This window comes from Lithobates pipiens, unplaced genomic scaffold (genome assembly GCF_037356315.1).
Source record: "Lithobates pipiens isolate NorthernLeopardFrog02 unplaced genomic scaffold, aLitPip1_a1.2 Scaffold_13, whole genome shotgun sequence".
In the NCBI taxonomy this organism is placed as follows: Eukaryota; Metazoa; Chordata; class Amphibia; order Anura; family Ranidae; genus Lithobates; species Lithobates pipiens.
In genome coordinates, this window is record NW_027507718.1 from 450,608,001 (window position 1) to 450,635,787 (window position 27,787).

The following is a 27,787-nucleotide window of genomic DNA, read 5'->3' on the forward strand; positions in this document are numbered from 1 at the left end:
CACCCGAATCGGATTTTCCATGGTTCTAATCCTCATTAGGGCAGACAGAGAGCCAGCAGGGAAATGAAGGGAGGTAAAGGGCAGCCAGCGGGGTTAGGCCTACTCACAATAGAATAATAGAATCTAAGGAGCTGCATGGAGGAATCAAATGATATCCAGACTTTGATATTCTAAGGATCCCTACAGATACAGCTTATACTGTAAATGTTTAAGGACCCATTCATTCCACGTGCACTGGGCTACGTTGAGTGGGCAATATTTAATCAAAAAAAAGGTAAAGGGAAAAAGAAATTGGGTTGATTTACTTAAACTGGACTAAAATCTGGTGCAGCTGTGCATGGTAGCCAATCCGCTTGTAACTTCAGCTTGTTCAATTAAGGTTTTTTTTTGTCAAAACAAAAAAAAATAAAACTTGAAGCCGATTGGTTTCTATTAGGTATGCACCAATACCCTGAATGACAGACAAGCCCGAGTTAACACATGAGCTTCAGACAGGAATCGCACCACATTCCTGTTCAAATTGCATGCAATTATTTGCAGTGCAATTTGTGCCCATTCATTTTATATGGATGCAAATCGCACAGAGTACCGATACTTTGCGGTGCAATTTGTGTCCATACAAAAGGAATGGGAAAAAAAAAAAAAAAAAAAAAAAAAAAAAAAAAGGTACTGCAAAGAATTGCATGCGATTTGAACAGGAATGTGGTGCGATTTTTTGTCCGAATCCCATGTGGTTCCCTCACCGCTCCCTGTGTAAACCCAGGCATATCAGTGATTTTGAGTTCACACAGGTGCAGCGAAACCTCCCTGCACGTTGGGTTCCATCAGCTCCGGCACCCAACTGACTGTGGACATCTTTGGTTGCGGCTTGATCTCCTACCTCTCTCTGGCTTTCTTCCCCTCATTCCCAGCGGCTCTCTCCGCCCAGCAGTTCGAGCCATCCACTGGACCCTCTTTCCCATTCCTCCCCACCCTCACTGTACCAGACTGCTACAATCCCCCACTATCAGATGTCGAAAACCCGCTTTACCGGTCCGGGGAATTGAAATCCCTGCTGCTTTCTCGCCTCTCCTGACTGTATGGGCTGGATGGCTTCTAATTTGTCAGCGCTGTCCATGTGACAATGCTGACTAATTAGAATCCCTGTAGGCAGCACTAGAGGGACTGGAGGTGAGGCAATCCTTTGTGCCAATTAATTTTGCACGTATGCAAATCGCACCGCAAAGTATCAGTTTTGAAATCTGGATCATTTTCACGAGTACTCGTGAAAATACTCGGTATCGGTGCATCCCTAGTTTCAAAGCACAGCTGCACCAGATTTTGCACTCTCCAGTTTAAGTAAATCAACCCAAATGTGTATTAAAAATAAATAAATATATATATCATAAAGCACTGAAAAACGCACATCTTCAACTCCTATGCACTGTGGTGTGAATGCCCACAGAAGATGCTGCTGTAAAGCCCCTTTAACACTTGTGCGACCTAAAAGTCCTGCAACTTTTCCGTGACTTGAAGCAATGCCTGTGTAATCTTGAGGTCTATGGACCTCAAGTCGCAGCAAAGTCAGACCAAAGTAGTGCAGGGACAGGGGCCTTAGACTGCATTCACACGTAAGCGTTTTGAATTGCGGGCAGATTTGCCACGATTCTGCCTGCAATTTAAAAGTGTGGATGTGTGAATGACAAATCGTGGGCCTCACATTTGAGATGCCTGTCAATTGAACACTACGTAAAATTGCGGTGTGGGTCTACCGCGATAAATCGTGCTGCAATCATGGCAACCTATATCAACCAAAAGTAGCACCTTTATGCAATGCATGTTGCCGTGATTGATCACGTGACAATCGCAGCAGACCCGCACCGCGATTTTAGGGGTCATCCAAATGAATGGCATATCAAATGCGAGTCCCGCGATTTGTCATTCACACATCAGCACTTTCAAATCGCAGGCGGAAACCACAGCAAATCTGCCCACGATTCAATGCAGGGATTGTTAAATTTCCTGCACTGCATGTGTGAACTGGGGCTAAAGGGTTTCGAACTGCATACGGACATTTGCCTACATTTCATTATCGGTTCATAGTAAACGATGTCTTGACCCTAGCTTGGCAAAACTCAAAGAAGCCAGTTATATAAAAGTCAAACTAAAAGCAACACTTCCTCTTAATTTTGGATAGAGCAACAAAGGATTATAACCTGTGAGTTTTTTTGTCATTTGTGTCCCATGGGGGAAGAGTTCCCTTCACTTCCTGCCCCATGGCCAAAACAGGAAATGAGACAAAACCCCTCCAACATGAAGGACACCAGGGTGACCAGAACTAGTGCCCCTTTAGAAGAACTATTCCTGTTCTGGCATCAACCAAACATTTCATATTTTCTTTTACTTTCGATGACAATAGTAAATACGACAAATAAAGTGGGTGGATCTCGCTAATGGAGACACAGCAGCCCCGATACTCCTCTTCTCAGGTCCCCCAGCCAGTGCTCCAGGCCCCCCCAGACCAAGCAGGCTTGCTCTCTAGCCTCTCTTCTTCATTTCCAGAGAGATGCTGAATGGACACGAAAACCACCCCCTCTCTCCTCATTGGCTCACTGGCTGCGATTGACAGCAGTGGGAGCCAATGGCTCCAGCAGCTGTCTTAGCCAAGGGAGAGTCCCCAGAGAGCCGATCCTCTCATGCACATTGAGAGGGAGCTCGGGTAAATATTGGGAGGACTGCTGCACACTTAAGGTTTTTATACTACGTGAAGATAAAAAACCGTAATGGCTGTATAACCACTTTAACCACTTCAGCCCTGGAAGAATTGACTGCTGAATGACCAGGCCATTTTTTGCGATACGGCACTGAGTCGTTTAACAATTACGCGGTCAAGCAACACTGTACCCAAACAAAATTGACGTCTTTTTTACCACAAATAGAGCTTTCTTTTGGTGGTATTTGATCATCTCTGCAGTTTTTATTCTTTGCGCTATAAGCAAAAAAAGCTAAAATTTTAGGGGGGGGGGAAAAAAAAAACTATATTTTGTACTTTTCGCTCTAATAGTCCCATTTTTATTTTTTAAAAAGTGCAATTTTTCCTCAGTTTAGTTCAATATGTATTCTACATATTTGATAAAAAAAAAAAAAAAAAAAAAAAAAAAAAAAGTTATAGCATCTACAAAATAGGGGATCGATTTATGGCATTTTTATTTTTTTAGTTTACTAGTAAGGGCGGTGATCTGCAATTTTTAGCGAGACTGCAACATTATGGCAGACACTTGACACATTTTTGGGTCGATTGACACTTATACAGCGATCAGTGCTATAAAAGTACATTGATTACTGTATAAATGTCACTGGCAGGGAAGGGATTAACACTAGGGGGCGATCAAGAGGTTAACTGTTCCCTAGGTGTGATCTAATTGTGGAGAGAGAGAGCGAGCGATCGCAGCAACTCATGATCTCTCCTCTCCGAACTGGTATGCGTGTTTACGCTTGTGGCTGGCAGTCATCACGACCGCTGGTCACGAGCATCTGCAGGCGCGCTGTGCAGCCTGCTATCCCACTTAAAAGGGGCTGATGTATAGCTATGGCGGTTCGTGGAATCGTGCCGACCTGCTGCAGTATGACAGCAGCTGGTCGGCAAATGGTTAAGCTTTGACAAAAAATAAAAATAAAAAAACTTGGAAGCTAATTGGTTTCTATGCAGAGGAGCACAAAATTTGGTGCTAGTTTTAGTAAATCAACCCCAAAGTCTACAATATCATTTAGAAAAAAACCTTTGTAATGAATGTCACAACTACAACTTACAAGGATATTCTTGAGAAAGGGCCCATAACACACAATTACAAAAGGATATGTAGCCTTAATCCAATGGGAGAACAGCCTAGGGCCTAGCTGACTCAAATACCTAAACTGACTGTAGCCACAAAGAAGCAAAGAAAGGGCCAAATTCTTCTCTAAAAACCCCAGTCTGATATGCCTGTTTAAGCACTTACAACAAATCCAGCATGGAGCAAGTGACGTGTGTAGGGTGGTGTATACCATGAATGACGCTGTGAAGAATGAGGAGGAGGAGGAGGCATTGAGGTTCCGAGCACAAGAGTGTTCTGTGTGCCAAAATATACACAAGATGCTTAGTCATAGCAGAGGGGAAACACGTGCCTGACGTTCCAATCACTTTCTCCTGGGCCCGGCTGTACTGTGCACACAACATGCACTGTCCTCTTGTTTTCATTAAGTTCACTTTTCAAAAGGGAGCAGTGAGTGGGGAGTCCTTATTAGACACAAAAGCTGGCTTTCTTCTAGCAGAAGAATGTGTTTAGGAGTAACACATATACACATTCCCCACTAAACAAGGCTGGCCTCTTGGCATGTAAATGTCAGCATTTATCAATCTGCATCCCTTAGCTTTCTGCAGGACAGAAGGTCTTCTCAATGGCTGGACAACTTATCCAACCACAAAGAACAGACCCGGCCTTTCTAGGTCCGGCTGCCAGTGGTAGGAGGGCAATGCCACTTGGAGGCTTCACGGGAATAAAGAAAAGGAGCATTGGCTCAGATTGCTGAATGTGGAAATGTAAGCATCATTCTGCTGTTGGTACTACTGGATAAGTAGCAAGTCTAAGCAGTAAGGTTCTGCACACATAGGTGCCGGATGCCGTACACTTCACTCTTCATTCCAAACCTCTCCGGCCAGGAAAAGGCAAAAATTAAGCTTGTAGCATCGAGTACAACTTAGGCTGCATTCACACCTGAGCGCTTCAAAGCTGCGCATTACTGTGTTTTTGCAGAGATTTTTACAGCATTTTTGCCGTGATTTTGTGCAGGTCCCCAATGTAAAAAGCAGAAAAATGCCTGTAATCTGCCCCAAAGAAGCTCATGTTCTTTTTTGAGCTTAAGGCGTTTTTCAGACGACAAACTGCTCTAATGTATACGGCTGCCATTGAAATTAATGTGATTTTGCCTGTAGAGCGTCTTACAAGCCGAAAGCACTCAGGTGTGAATTCATCCTTAACGCAAAGAAGCAGAAGCTTTACCGAACACTCGTGTGTGTGTGTGAGCTCTTTTTCAAGCCTTCCACTTTGATGGGTGCGCAGCAGGTGTCAGGAACACACTGCGTGGCCCCTGTGGCTGCCTGCCTGCATGCACGGGATTTCTAACTCAGTAGAAGTAGCTTAATGCGGTGAAACCTGATTATTTATTCCTTTGGATATAGAGATTATATCTGCAAGTACCAGCCGAGGCAATCAGTTTAAGGTACTCAAAGAAAGTCTCTAGCCTACATGTAGGATAGCACCGTCTAGCCCAGGGGTCATCAACCCTGTCCTCAGGGACCACTAACAGGCCAGATTTGCAAGATAACTGGAATACATCACAGGCGATATCATTTGCTGCTCAGCGATTGCAGTATTCTAGTCTGCATTTTCCTAAGGTAATACATAAAACCTGGCCTGTTAGTGGGCCCCAAGGACAGGGTTGATGACCACTGGTCTAGCCTACATGAAGGATAGCACCAATGCCTCCTGTTTATGTTGTCCCAGTAGAACCTTATAAAACACAGCACAGCCAGTAGTAGTCTGTCACAGAAAACTGCACACAGAGCAGTAGCTTGCTAGCCTTAGGCTTAATGTATATGAGATGTTTTACACCCTCTCCAGAATCATTTAACTTGACAGATAGTAACAGACATTTAAAAACGTCTGTTTTGGCATGTTTAGCAGCTTTTTTTTTTGCCAAGTAGTCAAAACTGAAAAACGCCTGTAAATGAAACGTGGCTAAAGGCAAGTTACCACGTTTACAAGCTGTTGGAGGCATTTGAAACGTCAATCGCCTGTGAACATCCGTCCTGAGCGCTTTTTTTGCTTAAAAAAAAAAAAAAAAAAAAAAAAAAAAAAAAAAAAAAAGCTTCTAAAACGCAACTGCCTAAAACCTACTATAAACGACCCTGTGTACATGTACTGATAAGATAACGGAGGCGAGTTCAGGGGCAGCTGAAAAAAAAAAAAAAAAAAAAAATAAAAAAAAATAAAAAAAAACACACACACACACACACACACACACACACACACACACACACCAACACCCAACTGCTCCTAAACATCCGTTTACCAGCAATGAAGCCTTAAACCATTAAAAAAAAAAAAAAAAAAAGTATTCCACTGGTTGAAGCTACATACAGCACCACTGAAAAAAAAATTTTTGAAGAGTGATCCACATCAGCTAGTGAGATCTTAATGTTAAAACAATATATTAGAGTGAAAAAAAATAATAAAAAATAAAAATAAAAAAAGGAGGGGTAAGGGATTGCCCCTTAAGTGGAAGTAAACTCCCCTATCGTTTTCAGCCAAGGAAGCTGCCATCTTTGCCTCTGTTTAATCAACTGCTATGGTGCTGCACATGTGATTCGTTATGACACCTGCCATTGGATGGTTTGATAGTTTGGCTGAGAGCACAGCCAATGTGCAGTTAGCATTCCCGGCATGCCTTTTTTTGGGTTTACTTCCACTTTAAAAGTCAAATGTGAAAGTCAAAGTCACTTAGTTAAGATGGCTTCCTGCTCCTCCTAGCTGAAAGTATGGATAAAACCTCTGATATAAACTGCAATAAAGAAGAAGAAAGTAGAAGGCGCAACCATCTAAAAAGAATAAATGCACTCACATATAACTGTATAAGTATAGGCTTATCATAAAGGAACACTGCTAAGGGGACCTGAAGTTAGTAGGGAGGATGCACAGAGGAAGTGACCAGATGCTGCAGAGTAACGCCTGGAACAGGAATAGAGGATACATCTTCCAATGGGGCCACACTCCAGTAAAAACTGTCTGGTAGAGTATTTTTTTTTTACTTTGGAGAAATCTCCTCTGACCTCCTGTTTAGTCTTGAAGATGGGAAGTGAAGACAAATCTCTCCAATGGGACATATAGCACAAAAAAAAAAAAAAAAAAAAAAAAAAAAAAAAACGATCCGATAGGGCTTTAACTATTATTTTGTTTCATTTCCTACTCAACCCAAAACACAAAGAAAAAAAAGATTTTGGCTTAAGGTATACTTTAATACTATTAGCATAGAAAAAAAAGCTAAGTGAAGACTCACCCTTCAGTGGATCATGCTCTGCTCTCATTATTTCGATAAGGGAGTTTTCTAAGGAGTGCATATTTAAACTGTCGTACATTCTGCTCCGATCCTATAAGAGAAAACAGCTTGGTGTTAAGACTAATACTCTTAAGAAAATTAGGATTCATTTTCAGTGAAATAAAAAGCCATTGAATATTCATGGAAGAGTGGAAGTGACCGCACATAGCCCATCAACCCCATTATGTATACTTAAGCTGGCCATACTCTCATCAAAATTATGTTACGCTGTCAATTGGGGTAGGCCACACACTGATCAAAATTTGTCTGGTCCCTGGTTGACCAGTGTATGGCCTGCCCTACTCGACAGAAATCTTTTAATCAAATTCTGTTGTATTTTCAGACAAAATCAGTGGCTGGCGGGTCCTACGGAGTCACCCTTGCATGCACGCTCCTGGCCAGGACTATAGGTGAATGTCCTACATTGTGTGCATCAAAAAGAGCTTTGAACGGTAAGTCACTCTCTGGCTCCTGCCTTTATAAAGCTTTTTGATTGACAGCTGAAATGTCCCAGGTTAACTGTGCACATAACTTGCTATGGGGGGCACTCAGAAGAGGGAAAGCCGTCAGCAGGGAACCCAAGAAAAGAACTGGGGCTGCTCTGTGCAAAACCATTACAGAGCAGGTAATTATGACAAGCTTATTTAAAAATAAAAAAATACAATTCCCTTTACAATCACTTTAGAGAATACAGCACCAATACAGTTTTTCATGATAAACAACTTCATTTTATCAGATTAAATTATGCTTTTCTAAATATAGCACATTGCGATTTACATTTTCACATGCATGAATTGCTTTAAAGACCTTTCCCATTTATGTTTCGATTTGATCATCTGCTGAACGACTGCTAACAATCCTAGATCTTTTTTCAAACATTTGCAAACTTGATACTGCCCATAAAAGCCATTTTTAAACCTGCTGACATAATAAAGCATCAGCGATCAGCCATTTGGCAGTTGACTTGGGTAGAGAGTTTGTAAGCCAGGGTCCTGTTATGTTATATTAATATATTTGGACTTTCAAGCAACATTGACCATTTTAAATCTGTATGCTGCTAGCATTAGTAAATATATAGGAAAGTAGATCATATTTACTTGTTTTAAACTTTACATTTCTTCATTTACTTCCTGGTTTCCAGGCCTAGTCAAATGATGGAGCCTTCAGGAGGGGCAGAGGTTTTCCCAGCCAAGCACACCCTTCTGCCTGCATGCCCGAGCCAAGGACAGATGGATTTAATTTAATCCAAGGGAGTAAATGCTGCATGAATAATTTACCTGTACTCAAGATGGCCCCAGCCAGAAATGCTGGGGGCGTTTCAGTGATTTCACAGCAAAATAAACAGTGGAGACTTAGGTGGATGGGGGTGTTTGTGTTGAAGACTAAAAATGAATTGAAAAGCATTTTTGGTTTGTAGTGCTCAGATGAAGTGTAGTTCCACTTTAATAACCCTGTAAAATTTTGATTCATAAATCTAACAATCATACAATCAAGCCTACATATGGTTACTTCAGTGGCTACTCCACATATTAAACACTTTTTAGATCTTATGGCCAACGTAAAGAAACATAGTAAATATTTATGGACTGAGTAAAGGGTGGGTTAGAAATTTGCCCATTTTTTTTTTTAATGGCTTTTTATCAACATCTATGTCACTGCAGTGATTATTTTCCTTCAATTGCAGTCCTAGAGACACAATAAGAAGTGAGAGAAAATATCCCTAAAGTAAAAAAGTGACATCCCATCCCAACAGCTGTCACCAGAGGAGGCGTCCTCAGACCATTTCCCATCGCCTTCGGTTTCAGGGGCAACGGTCAGAACTGGATTCCCTCAACTTGTCACCCAAAGGGAGTCTGAAATCAATGAAAATAAAAAAGGTTCTAACTCTTACTCTCAATGCCAATGTTGTAATAAAGCACAGGTCTACTAATACCTTAAACCAAACACCCCGATACTCATCACATCCAGGCTCCAATAAAGTGCTGGAACCATTCCCCACCTTCGGGAAGCAGTAGGAGTTTCAGGGCAGGTATGTTTATGTTGCAGGGGAATGAAAAATGTCCAGACACTAGCAGGTGGCAGGCAATGGCAGCCCAGAGTAATGTATGAGAGCCCCAACTATGACCGGTCCTTTAAATCACTTAGCAGTTTCCTACATCAGTGATCCCAATGGTAAGACTATCTGCACTTGAGTTTGCAGGTCTCTAAACCAATTACAGCTACTAGGAGAGGTTCCAATTTTTCTGTTGAGAAGAATGGAAGAATCTTAAAGCAGGTGAGATTTTAGGATAGATGGGAATACAGCCTAGAACAGAGGAATCCACTGCTGGCGACCCCAACAAGATATATCAGCCCACTATTTTTTTTTGGAAGACAGCTACACCAATTTGTACCAAGCATCTAAATCTTCTGCATGTGCATCCCCCAGTTTTGAATGCACGGCAACTTTGCCGCTAGTGACAAATCGCCAACAGCAGGACTGCTAAAAACGCTGCCTGTGTGACCCTATTAAATTGCTCCCCTCTGAAGCCACACGCAGTGGAATGTCGCTGGCTGAAATGCTGGTCATCAATGGCAATAGGAGCAACATCTCACTGCCTCAGCTACAAAGGCAGCAATCCCAAAGGGACAAAACAAGCAGCCCCTTAGCGATCATGCCACAGCCGATCTTGTCAGGTGCGGGATCGCTGGTGGCAGAGTCTTAAAGTTTGCTCATAAAGGGTAAAAAAAAAAAAAAAACCATGATAAAATGTAAAAAAGCCAAAAAACTCATAAGGTAGTTATGGTTGATGGTGGTTGAAGTGGTTAAAAGTTGATGTTGAGTGGAAATGGTAAATCGAACTTGAAGGGAACAATTTCTGAGCAAGAATCGTATTTCAAAGAAAGATAATCAGATTATCCTTATTAACTCCATGCAGCACACGGCTGTTTTTAATACAGAGGGCCATTGTAGTAGAAGATTAGAAGCCTTGAGACAAGAGTCCTATATTATGTATGCTAAGGTCATTCTTTAAACACAGCCATCCAATTTGAAACCATTCAACACGTAATTGGGCTTCTTGAAATGAAAGGAAGATATTGCTACAGCATTTGCCACGTGTGAACTTTGCTAGAAATGACTTGATGAGTCTCATGACAGTACAGTCATAGACCGACTTTGCATCTGACATTACTACAGTCAAAAACTTAGATATGCTGGTTGGTGGAAATGCACTACGTTCCTGGCTACTGTAAGGGAGTTCAGCTTGGGCAAAAAAAAAAAAAAAAAAAAAGATGCCACACAGCTCTTAATACAATAAAGTAGCTGCTCCTATAGTCTCCCCTTCTCCAGCACCGTCCCCTACAGACTCAGCAATCCAATGCCTCCCCTCATTCAGGTTGAATAATGCCAAGCATTTCTACATCCTTTGAGCCCGTGGTACCATGTCTACACAGCTCTACTCTGCACTGCAGCTTTTAACATCCACCAACTTTCAGAGCAAAAAGAGGTTGGAAAGGGGACTTGTGATGTCCCCAGACATGGGAGGGGGGCGTGGAGCTGGAGCTCTCAGAATGGCACTTGGCCTAAAAAAAAAAAAAAAAAAAAAAAAAAGGTGTTGAAGCATGCTTAAAGATCCCTTATTCTCCTTCGTGCCACCATAAAAAACAAAAAACAAACACAGAATGTGTCAGTCTTTTCCAGGTGTGTGGGATCTGACAGAGCCAGGGGGTGGGTTTCTGCGCATGCGTTTAATTGCAAACAGCTTCTAGTACAGGGACACTATAGCACCTGCAGCACTTGTGCACATGCATGGAAATCAGCCATGAGTATGCAGATGTGCAGTAAAGATGCGGTTTAATAACATGCTGCCTCCTGGAACAGCAGTGCAGGAGCCAACCCAAGACACAGCAGGGCCCAGTCCAGACTAAAAACCAGGAAGTGCTGAACAAAGGTAGACATTTTAATACCTTTTTTTTCTGCTTTAAAGTGAAGTCCCACACAAATGTGGACTCTGCACACTACCCGCCACCCCTCTCCGGTGCCATATTTGGTACCTTCGGGGGGTGGATACTTGTCAAAAACAGGTATACGCTCCCAATTCCATGTAAGGGTGACCCAAGTCATCTGCGGACCCTCCTTCTCCCCCTCGCCTTCTGGGAGACACACACAGGTCCCAGAAGTCTGTGGGACCACTCAAAGCACAGCGCGACTAGCGTATGCACAGTAGGAAACAGGCTGTGGAGTCACAAGGCTTCACTTCTGGTTTCCCTTAGTAAGGATACTGGCGCTTGCACCCGGAGCCGATGGATGGGTGCAGACATTGTTGGCTCCCTGGACAGGTTAGGTGTCCTTATATTAAAAAAGTCAGCAGCTACAGGATTTGTAACTGCTGACTTAATTCTTTTTCTCCCCCAGGCTGGAACATTGTTTAATGTCCTTACAACCTGTAGGTACCATTAAGAGCTCCTAAACTTGCACTATTTAAGAGATATTCACATTGGCTCCAATCACTGCGCATGTGCTCTACATTCTCGGCACAATCAGTGGGCCATACACGTAGAGAGCAGTGTCACTATAGCAATATGTATGAGAGCAGGATGTCCTTGCGGCTTGGCCATGCAAACGGCTGGAGAGCAGAAGCCCAGAAGAAAAACCCCCTGCATGGAAGTGCCCCGAGCAGTGACAGTCCAGCGGTAAAGGGCTCCATTTGAGCGATAAGTCTGCTAGTATGCAGTGCATACTAGCACATTTTGGCCTAACACTGCAGGAGACTATTGTTTAAAACCTATTTGGAGAAGTTAACTACCGCTTTAACCAAAAAAAAAAAAAATCTAAAATTATTAAAAACGCTTGTTCCCATGTACTGTATAGCTTAATATTGAATATATACATGGTAAACAACCATATTTGCACATTACATATGCAAGAAGGTCACTGTTCAGGTATTCAAGCGGGCACAACACCTGCAGCAGAGACTTCTCACATCAATGCTGTTTAGCCTGGATGGAGGAATCTATTGCACATTTCTTTATCCCCTGGAAGAATGAGAATGTTTGTTTCCTAGCCGTTGCCTCGAGGTTGTGGATTAAACCGTTTGGATGGAGCCGGGTACCATTAAGAAAAATGGCAGCCTCCGGCCTTCTTTATTGAAGAGTGCAATTTAAAATCAGTGTGCTGCCCCAAAGAAAACAGAGCACATCTAACTAGTGACTTCTTCAGAACCGCTCGGTGTAGGTTCCAAGGGGGAACCCCTAACATACATGTAAAAAAGTATATGGTTCGATTTTTATCATTTAAAAAGAACATCCGCCACCGAGATTTGAAGGGTTAGTTCACTTTTAACAACAAACTGCCTATTCAGGTAAGAGGTGCTTGTAAAGTTGGATAATGTCCTTGCTATAGGTATAGGCCATTTATGTACCTCTTAGCCAAAGAACTCCCAGAGGTGGCATCATTCCATCCTGCCAAGAGACTTCTAGCCATTACTGCTCAGCCTAACCCATTACAGGAGTGGGCTCCCAATCCCCACACATGGTACTGCAAGAGTGAAGAGAATATTCAAAGGGGTTTGAATCAATTGGGAGTGTCATAGCAATGTCTTAGCAACAAGACAGGATGGGATGGGATGATGGATGCCACCCCTGGGAGCTTTTTTCGGCCAGACCTCAGAAGATAGGTAAATGGCCTCCAAAAACAGCAAGGGCATTATTTAACTTCGGTTAAAGCTGCACGGTTTGTTTTTATCTACAGGCACACCTTTCCTGCACGGGCAGTTTAGTTGTAAAGGTAATCTAACCCTTTAAATATTCACTTCCACATTCACTCCATCTTTGTTATATGGTTAGTCACGGTGGAGAAACAATGGCAGTTCTTAGTAAGTGAAAATAATACACACACGCCCGTCATGCTGAGGGGTCAAGTTGGCAGAAGCATGCCACCCTGAGGGATGTTACACAGGAAATCAGATCTGGGTGAGAGCGGGAGGGCCGGGTATTTGTTGAACACACAAAATAGCTACCTACGCTGGGGAAATGACAGGTATGCTTTAATCTATCACACAAAATGGCAGCCACAATCTCCGGGCTCCTAGCAAGTTTAATCCTATTGTTTAAGTGTGTGGAAAAGCTGAATTAAATCTGGCCAGCATCATGTGAATAACTTCTTTATTAAAGCCTTCCGCTATATTAGCAAGGGACATCCGGGTTTAAGGACAAGCTTAAGCACAATTTTGTGCTGTGTTAATGGTTACACAGAGACATTTTCCAATTCACAGGCTGAACATTTACATAACAAAATGTCCACGTAGCAGCATCCCTGAGCAGTACGGGCAGCGAGCTGACAGCGGGAGGCGGAGCCAGAATGAGCCATGTGAGAAGGACAGCTCAAGGTGAACGTCACAGGCAGCTCCACAAGCATCCGTCATTACTTACCAGGCCAAAAATAGCAAGCACACTGCGACACAGGGAGGCCGCTCTCTGCTTTCCCACAAACTACTAGCATGTCGATTCAATATTTAGGTGATAGCCAAGTTTAAAATAAAATAAAATGATAAAAATTGTAAAGTCTTACTGGAAAAAAAATCTAAGATATATAATTTTTAAACAAATATGGAATGCCGAGGTGAAGATGCCTATACTGCACAACACAAACCATTCAAAATGGAAGCTTTTGTTTCTCTTGCCCCTCCCTTTTAGATTGTAAGTTCTCAAGAACAGGGCCCTCCTAACCCTCTCATCTTGTAGATGTACGATCTCCCTTTATTTTGTAAGGTAATGTGCAAACTGTTGGCACATTTTAAAACCTGCATAATAAGTCTATTTAAAGATTCTATTCACAATAGATGCATTCAGTTCATTTACAGCTGAAAATCACTGACCGCAGTTCACACCAACACACTGGCATGGACCTACACCCTAAAGGGCATGTTGTGCTGCTCTGCCTCCTCCCTTCTCCCCCTCTTACAAACGCAATATTTTATCATTTGGACTGTACAGCAGAACTTCCACAATTCTTGCCTAGGTGAGAATTTTTGCTCCCTGCGCTTGTGCAGATGTGCCACATGGCTTGGGTCCTGAAAGAGTCCTGGCTGGCTTCCATGGCCATCTACGCATGCACAGGGCTTCCCCATGCTACCAAAGGAAAGCTGCCAGGGAAACTTTCCCTGCTGATGAACTTGGTAGTGCAGACGCCACTGGTACATCAGTGCAGGGTCAGGAGTAGGGCCACCTGATAGGCAGACTTAGCGATTTTAAAGTCTCACTGACCTTGATTGACAGCAGCGAGTGCCAATACATCGCTGGATAGAGATGGGGCTGAGGGTGGCTGCTGCACACTGAAGGTTTTCTTTATCTGACAAAAATAAAATAAAAAATACACCTTCTGCCTTTACAAACGCTTTACGTTTATGGCATGCTGCATTTTTACACATCCCTTTGCACTCCTTTTCATGCAACATAACTTCTTGTAAAGTGATGTGTAAAAATGCAGAATGCCCTAAAATTAAAGTGGTTGTAAAGGCAGAAGGGTTTTTTTTTTTTTTAAATGACATTGCATTAATTTTCATGGAACATTAAACTCACTGTAATGTCATTTAAAAAAAAAAAAATGAATAAAAAAAAAAAAAGTAAACACACCACACTCACTGTTGTACATTGTAAGCGTGTCTGGGTTTTTATGAATTCAATTTTAAGCAGTGTTATAGCGCTGATAAGGTTATACAATGGTTTTATTTGGGCTTCTTTGTATCCCAACGTTATATGTAAATCTAGGAAAATAGGGCCAGAGGGAAGGCTAAAGACCCGTTAACTATGCGCCCAAACCCCGTGGGCGGCATCCGACGTCAGCACTGTGCAAGCGCACCGTGATCAGTCTAAGGGCAGACCGCCCAAAGTCAGGGCAAGTGAGAGGCAGTGGAATGCTTTCTCACCAGGGGAAACACACGTACGCCTCTAATTGGGAGAACCAGAAGCAGCCTGCGATCATGCCGGTCACTGGGGTAGCAGATCAACGTGCACGGGTTGGGGAGTATACTCAACGGGTCTTTCAGATCTGTTTGGTGTGCATTACTGCCCGGATCCAGGGGTAGTGTACTGGTCGGTGCGGAGGTTGGGGTAAGATTTAGCCCCCCCCTTTTTGTTTGCAACCTGCTGCTGTCTCAGACTACACTGTCTTCTGATATTTTGATCACCATTTTTGCTATAGGTCGTATTACTTTACAGTGTCCCTTGGCTGGATAGCCATAGACACTTTCTTGCTACAGGTTACATCTCCTCCACTATGGTTGACTGTGTAGTGTTCCTAGTGTCTACTCCTTTCACCTTGACCTACTACCACCCCTGGTAATTTTACACACTTACTGGTGAGCTTTTATACCTATGCAATCCGTCTGCATATTCCAATCACCCTTACCCCTCCCCCTCAACCTTCCCCCCTTCCCTTTTTCTCCCCCTCCCTTCTCCTCCCCTTATTTTCCTTCCTTGTTGCCCCCCCCCCACCTTCTTCCCCCTTTCTACGCCTCCCTCATCCCTTCCCATCCTCCACAATCCCTACCCTCTCTCCCCTTTACACAGTTCACCCCCTATTGCCTCCCTTGTCCCCACTATCTTGTGCGGCAATTGGTGTCCCTTCACTCCCTACGGGCCCTATTAATTGGCTCGCAATTGCCTCGTCCATTTACCATTATCATATCCTTAATTAGAAGTCGGCTTACGTATTGAGGTATGATCCTCTGGGTGAGCAGATCTTTTTATTTCAATGTTTGCTGTATAATTATATTCCTTTTGATGTAATTATTGTATATTTTATTGCATGTATTTTCTGACTTCTAGATAGTCCCTGCTGAAGAAGCGGTTTTAATCCGTGAAACTGGTAGAGGACCAGATTGTCTATACCCCACATCAACAGTCTACTTTCGGGCGATCCCGTTAGCAGTTGACATTGGTTGAATTTTATTAATTTGTTCTTTGTACATGTCTTTATATGTATTAAAATTATATTTTTTATAGCATAAAAAAAAAAAAAAAAAAAAAATTGTGTATCAGTACTGAGATAGTCCAGTATAACCCGCTTGATGGGAATATATCCATGGTCGGCTACAGCAACTGTCCTGATAGATCCCTCTGGCCCTATTTTCCTATATTGATTATTAGTTTCTCTGCTATGTGAGGTGATACTCAAATTCTACATATATTTAAAGCTAGACTTTTCCTAGAAGGCCTCATTCACAGGGGTAACCATTCCTGGCTGCCTGTGGATTCTTGCTGGTGGAGAAGAGCTGCATGCACACTGTGACCAGCAATGGTGCCGTCATCTGTACAAATGAACAGCCGCTGTTCTGTCCACTTATCTGGGTGCTTACATGTGAATAGAGCCTCTGACCACTCCAGCAATGGCTTTTCTAATAGCAGACAATCGTGGCCACAGCATGTAGACATTTAGCACCTTGACCCTCATTTGTGTTCTCTAAATAAAGCCTAAACTCAACCTTGGCACTGCCAATTCCTATTATGTGTTATGTGGGCAGCCTGCATGACAAGCAGCAAGGTTTGGAAGGCAAGAGAAGGATAGGGCTAGCCTCATAAAAAGTAAAGATTTGCATACAACTTCAGCTTTTTCTCTATAGATCTAGGGAACATTTTCACACACCATCTGCACTAAAGGTAACTCTTCCTATACATTTTTTATTTAAACGCTTTCCTTTTGAATTTCCCAGCATGGACAAAGCACACGTTTGCTTTCATCTGCATTTTTACATAACAATTTGCTTCCAGATTCAGTATGTTTATGGTGGTGCCTTTGAGCCTCTCCACACATGATGCTACGCTGCAGAGGTCCCTCTTGTGCTCTCAGCAAGTAAACCGTCTCTCCTGATCGAGTTTAAAAGCGAATCTTCTTACGTTTCACTGGAGCGTAGCTTTAAAACAGCAGCTAATGTTTGTTTGAACCAGATTTCCCCTGAAATTACTGATATTCCTACATTCACGGCAGTAAAACAAATGAACGAAAAGTCCAGCCAAAAAAAACTCTCTCAGTCTGGAAACACAACACATCATGTAGAAATAGTTTGAACAATGTGGATGCAAATTGTTTCCATTCAATTAATTGCACACCTGCCACCTTTCCTGGCTGTGGCCAGAAGAGACAGCTGTCCTCACCAGCAGCCAAATGGTTAATGGGGCAGAACTTGCATCCCCCTCCAACAAAACTTTAATCTTAATGTATTTGTAAAGACTCACTTTTTTTCTATTTATAGAGAGGAAAATAAATGACTTAAGTCCAGAAACACTTTCATTTAGTGTCTTTACCACTGCAGCCTCCAGGTTCCTGTGCACCACTTCCCTGGACATCCATTCAAGAAACATGCCTTCATCAGCTCATAAAAAGTCCCCATGTTCCCTCCTCCTGGAATACATGTCCCCTAAATTCCTTCTCCACTGCACAGTGCCCCATCTATTCCTCTTTGGCTGAATTTGCCTTCCTTGGGACTATAGGTCTCAAATTCTACCACCAAGTATGTGTGGCCCATCTTTTCCTCTTTGGCTGCATTCCCCTTCCTTAGGACTACACGTCTCAAATTATACCAAGTGAGTGACCCATCCTTTTTCCCTGGCTGCATTCCCCTTTCTCAGGAATATATCCCATAATTTCGCCTGTGCATGAGTGCCCACCTATGGCTCACTGGCTGTGTTCCCCTTCCTCGGCATGTCTCTTAACTCCACTGTCCTTGCATGCACATCTACTACCCCGGGCTGTGTTCCTCCTCTTTGGCACTTCATGTCCCACAATTCCACTGAGCATGTGTGCCTAACTACTCCTCGGCGCAACATGTCCCATAATTTCACTGCACCATCTATTCCTTCCTTATTGTCTGTGCATGTCGGCACAAGCGGCGTCATAGCATTGGCTCGTAGTTTTTCACCCAGGAGCACATTCAAAAATGTCCACAGGACCTTGGATGGCAACAGAACCATCCAAAAGCTGGTAACAGGAGTAGCAATCTTTGGGCTGGCTTAACCAAGCAGAAAGGTAAAATTCTAAAGATACAGCAGCAACAGCAAAGAAGGTAAGTATTGAAGGCAGCTGCTAAAACAAATTAAATGCTAAAAGTTATGAAGACCTGAAGAATGTATAAAGCCACCTTTGAGGTCCCTTCCGTGTACAGGCAATCACCAGGTTACACACAAGATAAGTTCTGCAGGTTTGGTCTTCAGTTGAATTTGTATGCAAGTTGGAACAGGTACATTTTTTAAGTGCAACTCCAAAAGTTTGTTTTTTGGGGATAGCATAGGAAAGGGTTAAACACCCCAGTAACATTTGTTTTGCTGTCCGTGCCTCTTTTGAAGATTTCACCTCGCTTTCTGTCCCTGTGACATTGCAAACATTGGGTTGTTGTGGAAACCAGGATTGGCGATAAAGCTTCAGCGGAGACACCTTTTTCCATAAAATCTTGCAGGAGTGAATTTCTCTTCCTAGGGGTAGATTTCCTCTCCCTTCCTGTTGTCTCTCCACATTTGTAAGTCAGATGTATGTAACCCAGGACTGCCTGTACAGCAAAGGCACTGCAGCCGAGAGCTTCCAGCAGTTTGTGTTGCCCAACAAAAGCCCCCTGGTTCACATGGGTATCAGGATTGTGAAATCTCCATCATGCCGCAACTGCGCACATAAACACAGCCGTGAGCACGGCTCATCCTACCATGAAATTTCATCTTTCTGCTCCTCTGGAAACAAAAAGATTTACTGCAAATTTAAATCATTCGAGCAAAAGATGTGTACGTTTTACCAAACTAGACGGATAGCTAAACTAAAAAGAGAATTAAACAGACCGTCCCTAATACACATTCACCTAATTGACTTCACTTGCGTTATTTATATCCCTTAGTGCAGAATTAGAATGGCTTCTTTAAAAAGGACTCTGGTATTTATTTCTAAAAGACACGCAGTACTTGAAGCGTGCAGCTCCAATGTGTGGGAAGAAAGCCGTTTCCCTGCATGAATTTTAGAATGTTCACAGGGGCAGTCATGCTTCTCTATTACACGTATGGCAGGTAGCCATAACTACCTGAATACACGCTCTGTACTGATGCACGTTTAAAACAAGTGCAACTTAGTTGCTTAACCTGCAAATGCCTTAGTTGACCCCTCCACTTCCCCATAGTTGCTTAAAGTCGAAAATGCTGCCTGCACTCCATCACATATCACATGCAGAAAGACTACAGGAGAACCTACAAATCTATATATGGAAAAAAGCACCCACATCCTGATTGCTCTGGGATTAGCGGGTCAGCAAACCATTGATTATAATCTGGGTTTGCTATCCCGCCATCCCAGAGCATGAGATTGTGGTCTAAATCAGAGGGCTCTGTAGGCCACAGGTTCAGCAACCCCGCCATACAGGGTTTTTATTATAAAAAGGTAAACCTGTTCTTTAACATTTTCCAGTTTGATACACACTTAGGCACATGTAGAAAACCTTCAAGAATAGTAGATTGGGTGAAAGGTAGGGCTTTCACACTGTGTTGGGAATAAAAAGACTTCCCTGCTGTGTCTGTTACCTAGCCATAACCAAGTCAGGATTGTGATCAAACCTAGTTACAACCCTGGAAAAAAAAAAAATATATATGATGATTATCCCCCATAGTCATTGCATGGCACAAGAACATACGGCATAATACTTTTTCCTATGATGAACTCACTGGCGAAACGGGCGGCAGGGCCACATGACGTCATTGAGCTCATTTGTATGTCTTTCGGCCAGCTCCAGCATGCATCCAGGGATGCTCATTCTTAAAGAGACCATGATCACTATTATTGTTGCTGCATGTGAACAGTACACTATATTTGTGAGTAATTTTATCTGTAATAAATTGTGACACCTTTTGATAAAGCACCATGAAAGCCTCCCCATTTTTGTCATACATTTATGGTAATTGGAGAACACATTATGCCAGTGGCTCTGAAGATACCTGTGGAATAATCCCCAATTACTGGGAAAAGTGTTTTTAGACCATACCTTTGTGTAGGTCTGATTGTGACCCAAGGGGCCATAGTGTGAGGTGGTGGTACACTGTGGGCCAAGACACTGTTTGGAGAACTTTCTTCATGCAAGACCTTTTTTGCATATATAACTGAGAACCCAAGCATGAGGGACACAAATATCCCCTGTTCACATTGGAGAGACATGAAATTTGACTGGTCAAAATTGCATGACATGTCACAGCCTTTTGCCATCAATCGCTCTGTTCAAATCGGTGCGATGCCGGTAAAAAAAAAAAAAAAAAAAAAAAAAAAAAAAAAGGTAGCCCCTGCACTTTTTGATTTTAGGTGCAACTTGCAGACATCTGTGCATGAAGTCACACAGATGTCTTCCAACTCACACCATCAGGTGGCTTTGAAATTGTGTAAATTCAGATAAAAAGTCACACAATTTCAAAGCCAATCAATGTAACCCGGGGCTTATTGGGAGATTGTATACACCTTTGTTTATATCAATTTTTTATATATGCATACGGGGGCCATTTGCACTTTATAGCTGGTTAAAGCCTTATATGTATGTTTTGCATTGTTTTATTATTTTATAAGTGCACTATCAGTTTTAGGTTTCAACATACTTCAGTTGTAGATTTGCTGTGGTTGCGCTGCAATTTATTAAAGCTTTTACTTTGTATAATAAAAAAAAAGAAAAAAAAAAATAATAATAAAAAAATAAAAAAGTAGTAAGCAAAAAGCAACCAACCTGCTTTTCCATATGATAGCTAATCCCTATTGCCATTAGTGGACACCCATTGCAAAACAAACAAAAAAAAAAAACAAAAAAAAACAAACAGAAGATAAAATTGCATAGAGGTTGCATTAAATCAATATATGCTACGGGGCTATTCTATAGCTATTCCTTGCTGGGAGGACAGCTGGAAATGTATAAAACGCACCCTTGCACTGGCCAGAAAGAGCAATAAATCTGAGAGAATATGCAGGAAATATCCATCTGTCCATAACTCACATAAGAGCGGTGGCCTGCCACCATGCTCACAGTAGCTGACACGTGGTGCATCTGACCTCTATTGATAATACAGATCAGGCTCTACCCACCGGGAGATTTTACAACAGGTTGGAAAACGTTACTGTAGAACAAGCACTTCCGACCGCCCGAGGCACTTGTTAAATCGCCCTCCAACATATGGGAAGCGGACCAATAATCATAAGTGATGCTCAGAATAGGTTTGCTTTTATTGAGCAGCTTAAGTCTAGCCTAATTTATATGTCTGATGCAATAAGATAGCTAGGTGTAAACAAATGAAACAAAGTAACAATCCAGATTCACTTCAATGCACCAGAACAAAGTCTTTCTGGTGTTTTATCCTGTTTCCAGCATCAGTCACCAGCAGTGAAAAAAAAAAAAAAAAAAAAAAAAAAAATTAATCGGAGCCTGCGCGGTTGGCCAGATGAACCCGGCAAGGTCTATACATGCACAAAGAAGCCTGCCTACAATTTGCCAGGGCCCATGCTGAAAAAGAAGACGACTACTGGGATTCTGTACTCTAGAGTGATGAGACCAAGACAAATGTTTTTGGAACTGATGGCTTCAAAACTGTATGGTGTCGCAAATGTGAGGAGTACAAAGAAAAATGCTTGGTGCCTACAGTGAAACATGGGAGGTGGCAGTGTCCTTCTGTGGGGCTGCACGAGTGCTGCTGGTGCCAGGGAGCTGTATTGAAGATGCTACCACTACTCTGTGCCCTTAATCGTCATTCACTTTTCCAACATGACAATGATCCAAAACACACATCTAAGGCCACCATTACATTTCTGAAAAAGAAGAGAGTGAAAGGGATTCAGTGGTCAAGTATGTCCCCTGATCTGAACCCAATCAGGGGGAACACCCATGGGGAATTCAGGAGAGACAAGTTGAGCACTCTCCATTCAGCCTCCAGGCTCTAAAAAAAGAAGTCGTTCTTGAAGACAGGAAAAAGATGTTGCAATATGTCACTAACTTGTTCATTCCATGCCTAGAAGACTTGGTGCTGTCCTTACAAATCATGGAGGTCATGCAAAATACTAGAGCAGTAGTTTTTGTTATGAGTAAAACTGAAGATTTGTAATCCAGGTTATATTTTTAACCTTACTTTCTTGTAATAGAGCTAAACAAAAGTTCTATAAAACTCAGTTTGGTCACAATTTTGGAAATCGTTCTTGTGTTCATTGAGAGATTGATTAAAATCTTACTTTTCAAAAAGGTGTGTACTCATTTATGCTGAGCACTGCGTATAATATTTATTATCTATCTATATAGTTGTGCTCATAAGTTTACATACCCTGGCAGAATTTTTGATTTCTTGGTAATTTTTCAGAGAATATGGACAAACTTTTTTCACTCATGGTTTGCGTTTGCCCGAATCAATTTATTATCAATCAACTGTTTACTCCTTTTAAAATCATAATCACAACAGAAACTAGCCAAATGACCATGATCAAAATGTTTACATACCCCAGTCCTTTATTACTGTGTATTGCCCCCTTTAACGTTAATGACAGTTTGAAGTCTTTGTAGATGGGGCTCTTTATCTTCTTAGATGGTAAAGCTGCCCATTCCTCTTTGCAAAAAGCCTCCAGTTCCTGTAAATTCTTGGGCTGTATTGCATGAACCGCAAGTTTGAGATCTCCTCAGAGTGGCTCAATGATATTGAGGTCAGGAGACTGACATGGTCATTCCAGAACCTTCACTTTATTCTGCTGTAGCCAATAACAGGTCGACTTGGCCTTGTGTTTTGGATCATTGTCATGTTGAAATGTCCAAGTACGTCCCATTCGCAGCTTCCTGGCTGATGAATGCAAAATGTTCCTCCAGTATATTTATTTATTTATTTTTTATAAACATACTGCAGTCATCTTTCCAACAATTTTGACCAAATTTCCTGTGCCTTTCTAGCTCACACATCCCCAAAACATCAGCGACCTCAGTATTTCACAGTAGGAATGATGTACCTTTCAAAATAGGCCTTGCGACTCCTCTCTAAAGGTAGTGTTTATGGTTGTGTTCAAAAAGCTAAAATTTTTGTCTCATCACTCCAAATGACTTTGTGCTAGAAGGCTTGTCTCTGTGCCGTTTGGTGTATTGTAAGTGGGATCTTTTGAGGCATTTGCGTAGTAATGGCTTTCTTCTGGCAACTTGACCATGCATCCCATCTTTCTTCAAGTGCCTCTTTATTGTGCATCTTGAAACAGCCACACCACATGTTTTCACAGAGTCCGTTATTTCACCTGACGTTATTTGTGGGTTTTTCTTTGCATCCCAAACAAATTGACCATGGTTTGGTTTTAACTAGTGTTGCACCAAAATTTCAACCACCGAAACATATCGGCCAAAAATTGTGTTTTCGGCAGGCAGCCAAAAGAAAAAAAGTGCCAATAATGAAGCCGAAAAAAGGCCGGCCAGGTGCTGCACATGTATTATCCCTACAAGGAGATGGTTAGAGACTGGGACATGGTACAAGAGGATCGTTAGAGATTGCATTTTTTCTTGACCTTCCTTGCACTAAAAGGGGCCAATGATATAGTCATTAATTAAAATTGATATGAAAAAGTTGAATACAATACAATTGTATATAAAAATATAAATATTTTTTAAAAACTAATTTTCAGTATCATTTTTCGGCCCAACGCATCCTTCCTTTTCGGTGCCAAAATTTTCATTTGGTGCACCCCTAGTTTCAACAGAACCCATAATTTTCCACTTCTTGATTAGCGTTTGAACACTGCTGATTGGCATTCTCATTTCCTTGGAGATCTTTTTATATCCATTTCCTGTTTTATACAGTCAAACTACCTTTTCCCGCAGCTCCTTTGACAATTCTTTTGCTTTCCCCATGACTCAGAATCCAGAAACATCAGTGCTGCACTGGATGCAAGGGTCTGTCAGGAGTCCAAAAACTCACTGATCTTTTATATACACACACACACACACACACACACACACACACACTACAAGCCGGTGAGGATGGTTACCTTTAACAGACATTCTGACCCTTTCGTATCAACTTGTGTGCATGTTATCAGGCCAAAATCACCAGGGTATGTAAACTTTTGATCAGGGTCATTTGGGTAGTTTCTGCTGTCATGATTAAAAAAAAAAAAAAAAAAAAAAAAAGAAGAAGGAGTAAACACGGTTGATAATAAAAGGCTTCAGCCAAACACTAACCATGAGTGAAAGAAAAGTTTGTGATATTCATATTTTCTGAAAAATGGGCAAGAAATCAAATTCTGCCAGAGTATGTAAACTAATGAGCACAACTGTATATTTTGTGTCTGTGTATGATAAAATAGTGCAAAATGAATATCAAATCCAGTTATGTGGACTAAGAAACAAAATGGTTTCTAAAAACTAGACAGTGCTCTGGGTGGGAAGACAGATGTGAACTGGCTAAAAGGGATACATATAAACATATACATAAAAAAAAAAAAAATCCATACATGGTAAAAGCAATGCACCAGTCACACAGACATGCCTGATATATTCAGAGAATTAAACCAACACCGTGACATCCAATTCCCAGGAAAAAAACAAAGCTTCAGTTGTAGGTGCTGAATGAGAGAAGAGAACGTGCCTGTTTCTCCCTCAAATACCCGGCCTTGTAGGGGAAAAGGAACAAAGAACAAGAAGAGTACATTATCCCGCGAGTGTCACCAGCAACCTCCAAGAACCCCTTCTATGTCCTGAAAACCACCGGAGACTAGATGAAGAATTATGATCGTATGCAATGGCCCAATGTTGTTGGGTCACTGAACTGCACAGCCACAATGTTCCTTTCTCATCTAAATGCCATTTCATTTGTAGTGAACCTGAAAAGGGTACAGTTTTCTGGAGAAGTGCCAAAGCCACAAGAAGCTCTGTCAAATATTCAAAGGTATTTAGGTGACCTAAAATTATATATATCAAACACACACACACTGCATCCGGAAAGTATTCACAGCACTTCACTTTTTACACATTTTGTTATGTTACAGCTTTATTCCAAAATGGATTACATTCATTATTTTCCTGAAACTTCTACAAACAGTCCCCCATATCGACAACGTGAAAGAAGTTTGGAATCTTTGCAAATTTATTAAAAATAAACAAAAATAAAAAAAAAATCACATGTGCATAAGTATTCACAGCCTTTGCCATGACGCTCAAAACTGAGCTCAGGTGCATCCTGTTTTGACTGATCTGTTTCTACAACTTGATTGAGTCCACCTGTGGTAAATTCAGTTGATTGGACAGGATTTGGAAAGGCACACGTCGGTCTATATAATAAGGTCCCACAGTTAAAGTGGTTGTATACTCAAATTTTTAACTTTTACCTACAGGAAAGCCTATAATACGGCTTACCTGTAGGTAAAAAAATATATCTCCTAAACCGTACAGATATTCCCCTCGGTATGCGCCGCTGACTGCAGCAGCGCATGCGCACAAGGGGATTCTCGGCCTGAAAGTCCAGCAGTGTCCGGCCGGCATGAAATCTCCCGCGCGCATGCGCGGGAGTGACGATATCGCGGCTCCGGCCACTCACAGCGCCGGAGCAGCGATACCCGGAAGAAACGCAGAGGGAGCATGTCAGCTCCCTCGGCGTGGATCGGGCCAGATGTCGGGGCCTCGTTCTAAGGTAAGTATTTCCTAATGAGCTAGTATGCAGTGCATACTAGCTCATTATGCCTTTTCCTTTGCAGGTTTTAAAAAAAAAAAAATTGCGGGTTTACTACCGCTTTAACAGTGCATGTCGGAGCACAAACCAAGCCATGAAGTCCCAGGAATTGTCTTTAGACCTCTGAGACAGGATTGCATCTAGGCACAGATCTGGGGAAGAGTACACTAAATTTTCTGAAGCATTGAAGGTCCCATTGAGCACAGTGGCCTCCATTATCCATACATGGAAGAAGTTTGGAACCACCAGGACTCTTCCAGAGCGAGCTGCTCAGCCAAACTGAGGGATCAGGGGAGAAGGGCCTTAGTCCGGTGACCAAGAACCTGTTGGGTCACTAAGAGCTCCAATGTTTCTCTGTGGAGAGAGAAGGACCTCTTTAGAATCAAAACCATCTCTGCAGCACTCCACCAATCAGGCCTGTATAGTAAAATGGCCAGATGGAAGCCACTCCTCAGTAAAAAACACACACGACAGCTTGCCTGGAATTTGCCAAAAGGTACCTGAAGGACTCATGAAAAACAAAAATTCTCTGGTCTGATGAAACAAAGATTGAACTCTTTGGCCTGAATGGCAAGCATGTCTGGAGGAAACTAGGCATCACTCTTCACCTGGCCAATACCATCCCTACAATGAAGCATGGTGGTGGCAGCATCATGCTCTGGGGACATTTTTCAGCAGTATGAATTGGAAGACCAGGTCAGGATCGAGGGAAAGATGAATGCAGCAATGTACAGAGACATCCTTGATGAAAAGTTGCTCCACAGTGTGGTGAAGGCTCATCTTCCAACAGGACAAGGACCCCAAGCATACAGCCAAGATAACAAAGGAGTGGCTACAGGACAACTCTGTGAATGTCCTTAGGTGGCCCAGGCCAGAGCCCATACATGACCCAGATTGAACATCTCTGAAGAGATCTTAAAATGGCTGTGCACCAACGCTCCCCATCCAACCTGATGGAGCTTGAGAGGTCCTGCAAGAATAGGTGTGTCAAGTGTGTAGCATCATACTCAAGACTGGAGGTTGCAACAAAAGTATTGAGCAAAGTCTGAATATATACGTACAGAATAAATATATATATATATATATATATATATATATATATATATATATATATATATATATATATATATATTTTAGAGGCATCCAGCTCCCACTTTCTCCCAGGGCTGGGAGGGGGAGAGGAGCGGGGCTTCATACACCCACAATGCTGGACCATGGGATAGGAGAGTGTCTGATTAAAAAAGTCAGCAGCTTTTTTTGGTCAGCCTCAACTCTGCTTTAATTCATGTTTATTTCCAGCTTTGGTAATCACTCATCACATTCTGCAGTTCACTATAGGCTACTCCTGCTTGCATGCTCATCTAGTTGAATGAATTATAAAAATTAAAAAAAGCGTATACTAAAAAGGAAACCCTTTAATATTATTACCTATTCATTCTTTATTGCGTGTTTTTTTTTTTCCCCACAAGGCTACCCCCCACTTATTTGAAAGCAAAAACTGAAAAACACGCTCGTCCTTCACAGCAGAACAGCCTTGTAAGGCATTGCAGTCTTCTGGCTCATATGGCCCTTTGCCAGAGAGCAGAGACAGGCCACACTCCGCGTACACCTGCTACAGAGATAGACTGTAGAATTCCTAAAGCTGGCCATACACTGATGTTTTCATTTTAAATCAGCCTGTGCCAGAGGTGCAACTGGCGTAATCCCCCCTGCTGGACTACTGTATTCTGACAGCCAGTAACAGCCACTGTCAGAATATCCAAGCGGAGCCAGCCACTGCTTCGCCAACAGATTTCTACCAGGCTTCTATCAGTTCTCAGCACACACAGTGCGGATATCTCACAAAGAATACTTAGTAAATAGGCATCTGGACATTGCATGGATTTCTTCCCATTTCCACTGATAGGTAAATGCAGGGCAAGCTAAAAAAAAAATCTGGGTGATGACAAGATTAAGAAACAAATCTTATATCCAGGGGTTGAATCCAGGGTATGTTTTTATCAAGCTATAAAACTGC

The 27,787-nt window shown here is 42.2% G+C and overlaps 1 protein-coding gene across 8 annotated transcripts in view; it reads right to left on the minus strand.

Annotated features, from left to right (window-relative positions):
- The window catches only part of CPEB2 (cytoplasmic polyadenylation element binding protein 2), a 130,863-nt gene that overhangs the window by 53,302 nt on the left and 49,774 nt on the right, over nt 1-27,787 (minus strand). For all 8 annotated transcript variants that reach the window (XM_077477765.1, XM_077477764.1, XM_077477771.1 and 5 more), the window contains one exon: nt 7,075-7,165. In XM_077477765.1, the coding sequence (XP_077333891.1) occupies nt 7,075-7,165 (91 nt within the window). The remainder of the gene's footprint in view (nt 1-7,074; nt 7,166-27,787) is intronic.